We start from the raw sequence: 6,527 nt of genomic DNA, 5'->3' as shown, positions 1-6,527 counted from the left end.
TGGGTTAAGGTTTGAGAAAACTAGGACCTGAACTTGAGTTTCGAATTTGGACTTAATTTTACTTGCTAAAGCCTAATTGCACATCTGTTTGCACAAAGGGTTAGGATTTCCAACATTTCAGGATACAGAATATTCACATTTGTTTCATTCTTATTTAAGCATAAAACTAGAATGGAGTTTTAAGCAGCTGTTTGTGCCTTAAATGCTGTTAAAGGTCCATTAAAGATGAAGTTCATAGGTAATGTGAAGAGGAAGTGACAGTTACCCAGTGACTACTTCCTCTTAACTTTTCCAACAGTGACTATTTCTTAAAACTGTGGGATTTCACTCTGAAAAATTACCACTCTTACAAATTTGATGAATGAGAGAGTTGTGGTGAAATGTACTTCATACAAGAGGAGTACCAAAGGTTTTGGTTTGTGAGAGCCGGTTGTGACTCATAATTTATTTCAGGTATGAATGACTGCCTGGCTGTTTGTAGAGCGGGCTCACCAGTGATGTAAGATCGGATCTACCGCATTTGAGAAAATGCCCCACAAAACTATGCTAACGTAGACAGGTCGAAAACACTGCAGCAAAATGTCTGACAGACAGACAGACAGTCGTGGGACATGATCTAAATAGAATGACACAGATTTGTGTTTTCTGATACATGCAGAGATAAGAGCCACTTTAGTCAACCTCTTCCCTAAGTTAATAATAGATATATAAAAGTCACTTTAATCAAATTTCCATCACGTGTCCTTTTCAAAATATTTCCTTGATTTGACCTTTGCTGTAAAAATGGTCTTGGTGGGTGAAGGAAAACACAATGGTGCACTCTGAGCAGTCTGACAATGACAGGGGCGAGCGCCAATAGGATTATTAAAAAGGGATCACAGCTGCCTTGTAGCTTGTAATAAGAATGTTGATCTTTTCATTGTCAACTGCCCGGAGCGTTTCAGGATCACATATACTTCTAAAGAAGGGAATCCCCCCCTCCTCCCCTCGTTTCCTGGCTACAATCTGCCACAATGCTGCTTTTGATGACCGAAAAACCCTGGACTTCCTTACCAAAAAAGCCTTAAAAACACAGTCGGGATTGATGCCAAATACTTCAGCCAACATGTACGTTGAATTAAAATGATCTGCTCAAGTCGACAGCGCTCCATTTTCAAATAAACTTGCCTGCTTTTTTTTGGGAATTCCCTTGTGATGGCGGGAAATTCCCATTCTTTTAGGATACACACAAGATTAAAGGCCGCATCTATCCATTCTGTATTTGTCTGGATAAGTGTCAGGCTGAAGTTCTCTCCGGTTCTTAAAGTATATGACAGCTACATCGGTACATCCTGATGCTTTGAAACCTGTGTTTAAGAGGAACTAGTCTACCGCTGTCACCTGACTTTTCTCATTAATTCTGTGTTTCTTAGAAAAGTTCCCAGACACTCAGGTGGGGATTTGTGACCTATTTTTTTCCACTCTCAGATCGGTGGGTAGAGCGTTTGTGTGTGTGGAAGTTCAGTCACTTATAGACCCTGTTTTAAGTAAACGCGTGGGGGAGAATCCCCAGTTGACAGCTCGTGGCCTTTTCAAAGCCTGTGAGTATTTCTACCAGTCTGCATGTGGTTGGCTTATAGACACGATATTGAAGTTGCCCTTTAAAGCCAAATTTGGAAATAATCATTCTGTGCGCAAATGAATTGGAGCCAGGCTGCTTGTGTTATGTAAATGCAATAAATGTGTTAGAAACTAATTCAGCCACAGACATATCTTCCCCAGTTAGCTGATGAGTAAGTTAGCATGTGATGCTGCCTGGTGTCATTTGAATACTTGGGTCTATGAGCCAGCTTTCAAACCAATTCTTTTTGTTTTCAGAAGTGGTCCAACACTTCTTATTTTAGGCATCTAACGTAAATAAAACTTTAATTCTGGGTTTGGTATAAAGATTTTAGATTTTCATTAAAGGAATTGCTTTATATTGTGGGGACATTGTTTATTCGCTCTCTGGCAGAAACGCAGGTGAGAAGATTGACATTTTTTAACGCCTATTTCCAGTCTTTGTGCTAAGCTAAGCTAACCAACTGCTTGCTTTGGCTTCACACTAACCATACAGACATTAGAGTGGCATCAATCCTATCCTCTAACCTTGGTAAGAGAGCATGTTTGACAAAATGTTGAACTTTTCAAGTGAACATGTTAGACATCCAGAAGGGGAAGTATAATATATAATAGTATTTAAAGTGTGACTTTGTAACTTCTGTTGAATATTTCTCCCGTAAATGAAGTACAAGTAGAGAGAGTTTGCCAACATTAGCTAATAATGTTCATACCAGACCAAGTAAGGCTGTAGTGATAAAACCCCTGAGGAGTTTTGAGTACATTTTATGGATTTAACGTTTCATTTGTAAAGAAGAATATGTCTTTTTCATAGTCTTGCTTTAAATGAGCCATTATCTGATCAACAATGCAGCAAAAGAGCAATGTGTTCTCACTCACACACACAAAGAACAGAGTTTGGCTACAGCTCTTCTATGCACTGCAACTATCTACTTCCTTTTAAAACAGGGGATGTCCAGCTTCCTGTGCTTACTACACCAAAACCCATGACAACTGATTCACCAAACAGCACTGTTGGCCTGTTTGTGTCAAAACGATACTTCACAGCGACTCAGTGCGCAGTGTTAAAAGTTACTAACTGATCCGCAGGCAGTTATTGAGGGTTGTTGGATGTAACTCGAGCTGCCATCTTTCACTGGTCTCCTCAGTACCCCTTGTAGTGTTTGCTTCAGCCACACAACAGCTGGGAATATGGCTGTCACAGTACAGCGTGCCCATTCAGGCAACGCTGGGAAGGGGTTTTCCACCCTGCACAAGCACATACACGTGACACAGACGGACACACACACACACAAAAGACATGCAGGCAGACTTAGATTAAGTAGCGCCAACATTTTCGTGGTTAGGCTATGATCTGTGTTTACAGCTCGAGGCTGCAGACTCAAGAAGCAAAATACACCGCGCAATAATGAAACATATTTAAAGCTATATAAATCATCATAAGATAAAAAGTATGGGTAAACAGTCTTTTATTACAAAAATAATGTGCCAGCTCACGAAGAAAAACACAGCACCAGATCTCAAAAAATAAGCATATTGTCAGTTGGGATGCCATCTTTAAGTACAGTTTCAGAAGTGGATCTCAGTGGAACATTTTCCATTTTGACTGCAACAAGAGTTTGCCAGAAATATTTCATGGCTTTAATGGAAAAAAGGCAACAAAACATTTGCCTTTTTCCAATTATTTATGCAAGAGAATAAATATTAATAGTTAGAGATATATATATATATTTTAAATCCATTATTAAGAATATATAATTTACAGAACAGAAATATGTAAAGTTCAATCAAAATCACGAAACAACAAATAGCACCACATTGTCAACTAGATGTCTAGACCCAAATAAGAAGCTTATGCATCATGAATCTCTTAAAAAAAAAAAAATCGTACGATCTCTAATATTATATTCTTTTTTGGGGCTAAATGTCAAGAAAGTGCAACAGGTTTGTAATTTGACACATTGAGGTATTTGATATTTGATATATTGCATTGACATCCATTTCCCCCACCACAATAACCTCCTGCATTGCCACGGGAGAACACGAAGAACGCGACACTGGATATACAGATTTAGAAAAGGCCTGATGAACTAATTTCTCTTGCAACAGGGGAACTTTGGGTTGTACAGTTTTGCTTCACTATGTACAAACATCTCAAGTCAGTCGTTTCATTTGTCGTCAAGTCTCTCCGAATTGGAAACTCCACTCAGGTTAGTTTCTGCCGTGTAGTGCTGCTCTTCAGTGTTCAGTTACTGTCAGCGAGAGATAACTGTCTTTTCCAAATGAGTGTTGTTCCGTTTATAGTTTGGCGCACTCTTCACAATGGTTCAGGTACTCTGCAGCGTCCCTGTCGTTGAACGTGGCGAGGCACCGGGGGCACTGTAACTCTGACAGGCCTGGGCACTGGTTCCAGGCAGGGTTCGGTGTTGTTGCTGCTGCAGCTGCAGGCTGCTGCTGCATCTCAGCAGCCGTCCTCAATAGAGGCTCTGAAGAGTCATTATGTCGCCTTGAGGAGATCCTGTGTCCTATGTGCACACGACACATGGGAACCACTTCTCTGTTCTCCCTGCTGGCTCCCTGCTGAAGTCGAGCACATAACACTGTTAGGATTGCACATACCAAACCTATGTAGGAATAAGTGAACCAAAATAAAGCGAGTGAATGTGTCTCAAGATGTTCTCATCCACCTCACCTGTTTGTGTAGCTGCCGTTTTAACTGATTAACCTGCTCCTTCAGGTCTTCGATCTGGCCCTGCGCTCGCTCTCTGTCGGCACGCTCCGACTTAAAGTCATCTGTGTAGATAAGGACCTGAAGAGGGAAAATAAAGAACCTTTAGTCTTGTTCCCTTAAACAAAATCATGAACAGACACCACAATTGCTGTACGCTCTCATGAGACCACGATGTAGCACTGACCTGCTGCTCAAGAGTCTGGATGCGCTCTCGGTCTTGCCTCCTTATCTCCTCCACTTCTCTTCCCAGATGCTCACACTCGCTCATCTTCTCCTCCAGTAAGCTGTTGAGCCTGGAAATCTCATGATGAAGCAACCCGGTGCTTACAGAGCCCAACCCAGGCATCAAGCCCTGCCCGGTGGTCTCCTTTAGCCTCTGACATAAACCTCTGATATAGTCCTCCCTGCTGGAGTCATACTTCTGCCACTGAGAATTCAGACCCTGTACCTAAACAAAGGAGCAAACAAAAGGTTACACCTTCTGATCTCGAGCCATGTTCTGTATTACATTCAGATGTTGTTGCACGTAAGCACATTAGTATTGAACGTTTCTCAACAACATCTCAATATCTTGTATAAATATTAGTAATAACTTGTAAACTTGTTCTTGGTGAGGACTTACATATGTCACTCGCTGCTTCAGCTGTTGATTCTCCTCCTGAAGTTTACGGATTTGGGTGTTCACGCTAATCATGTCAGAGGACTCTGTCGTCTGTAGAAAATGGTGGAAGAGAAGTTACAATAGGGCCCCTCACAAAAAAAATGGTCCAGTGCACAAGTAAATAAGACACCAGTCACTCCAATGTATATATAAAAAAAAAAAAACATCCAACAACCCAAGCGTCACACACCTCCTTAGACTTTTGCTGATGAACCACAACCTCCAGGTCTTCTCCCCCCTTCTTCTCCCTCTCCAGCCTGGCCAGCAGCTCCTGGCACACTTTCACCGTCGCTCCCAGCTGGCTGCGCAGCTGGTCGGCCTCCTCCGCCAGGGATGTGCAAAGTACGGCTCTGGTGGCCTCGGCCCGCTCCCTCTCCTCCAGGGCGGACCGCAGCCTCTGGATCTCCTGGTCCTTCTCGTGGTCCGGCTGACACCTGACGGTCTCCAGCTCCAGCTCCTTCTCTCTGAGCTGCACCGTCAGCCTCTGGATCTCCTGGGAGGAAGGCAGGGGGGGAGAGGATTGCATGACCACATGAGTTTGTAGTGTTTTATGTTATGGTGGATTTTATATGGAATAAAAAAGGGAAAATTAGTATTGTTATTCTAATTATAGGCAATTAACATTATGGTTTTTCCAAAATTGTATCTATTAGGATGTTCAGTAAAGAATTTAAAGTGAAAACATGGAACATCACAATAACCTACAGCTCAATAATCTCCAGCAGGGTTACACATAATAAAAGTTAAATAGTCAAACATGGATTTAAGGGTTTTTAAAGCTCATTAGTTCTTGCCAACATGTACCTGTATCACTGTAACCTTACTAACTTTTCTCCATTAGCCTCAACTGTCCACAAAACACCCAATGTGCATCTGGAACAACACCATTCTCAGCATTTTGAAGACATATTTTGTTGGTTTCCTTTACCTCTGTCTGTCGAGAAGCTTTGAACTCCACATCGTTCCTCTTCTGTTTCAGTTTGCATATTTCTTTGCACAGACTCTCCAGCAAAGACTTGGACGGCCCGACGACCACAGACTCATTATCTCCCACCGTCAGGTAGACTCTCTCGTATCTCCCCAGCCTCACCTTTAAATCTGCGATGATATTGTCCTTTACATAGATCTGTTTGTTCAGAAGGTCGATTTCCTGTCGCGTCTCATGATACAGAGAATTCAGCGTGCTGTAACTCCGGATCTTGTCCTTCAGCATGTTGTTATCCGTGTTTATACTGTCGTTATCCATTGCAGACATCGTATAGATTTGACACAAGGATCAGTCTGTTTGGGTTTTTTGGTTTTTCTTAATAATCCAGCATTTGATGCCTCTGCTCCGGCCGTATGTCTTTAGAAATGCGCCGAGGTAAATTGTGTCGGAGCTTTGGCTCATCCGTGTCGAGTATAATACCCCCGAAGTGTCTTAGGGGATTTCCTAGGGAACTTCCCCGCGGAGTTTTTTGAGCTTCGTCAAACTGAGCTCTGGCTGCTCTCAAAGATTCACCGTCGACCGTCATTGGGGAGGTAAAAAAAAAAAAA

General features: G+C 42.1%; 1 protein-coding gene across 2 annotated transcripts; it reads right to left on the bottom strand.

Annotated features, from left to right (window-relative positions):
* Nucleotides 1–3,051: 3,051 nt before the first annotated feature.
* tnip2 (TNFAIP3 interacting protein 2) lies at nt 3,052–6,520 on the bottom strand. Of its 2 annotated transcripts, none has more exons than XM_035660800.1 (6): nt 5,920–6,520; nt 5,182–5,484; nt 4,953–5,042; nt 4,515–4,778; nt 4,292–4,408; nt 3,052–4,176 (listed from the first exon to the last, which is right to left on the bottom strand). In XM_035660800.1, the coding sequence occupies exons 1-6, from the start codon at nt 6,244–6,246 to the stop codon at nt 3,898–3,900; spliced, it is 1,380 nt and encodes a 459-aa protein (XP_035516693.1). In that variant the 5' UTR covers nt 6,247–6,520; the 3' UTR covers nt 3,052–3,897. The 2 variants fall into 2 exon arrangements, with proteins under 2 accessions (XP_035516693.1, XP_035516692.1); XM_035660799.1 differs by having other exon boundaries at nt 3,052–4,179; nt 5,920–6,519.
* Nucleotides 6,521–6,527: the final 7 nt, after the last annotated feature.

The sequence above is a fragment of the Morone saxatilis genome, unplaced genomic scaffold (genome assembly GCF_004916995.1).
Source record: "Morone saxatilis isolate NCDOM2014 unplaced genomic scaffold, NCSU_SB_2.0 Contig17, whole genome shotgun sequence".
Classification (NCBI taxonomy): Eukaryota; Metazoa; Chordata; class Actinopteri; family Moronidae; genus Morone; species Morone saxatilis.
Note: the sequence above shows the minus strand (reverse complement) of the source record. Positions and strands in the feature narration are given on the sequence as shown.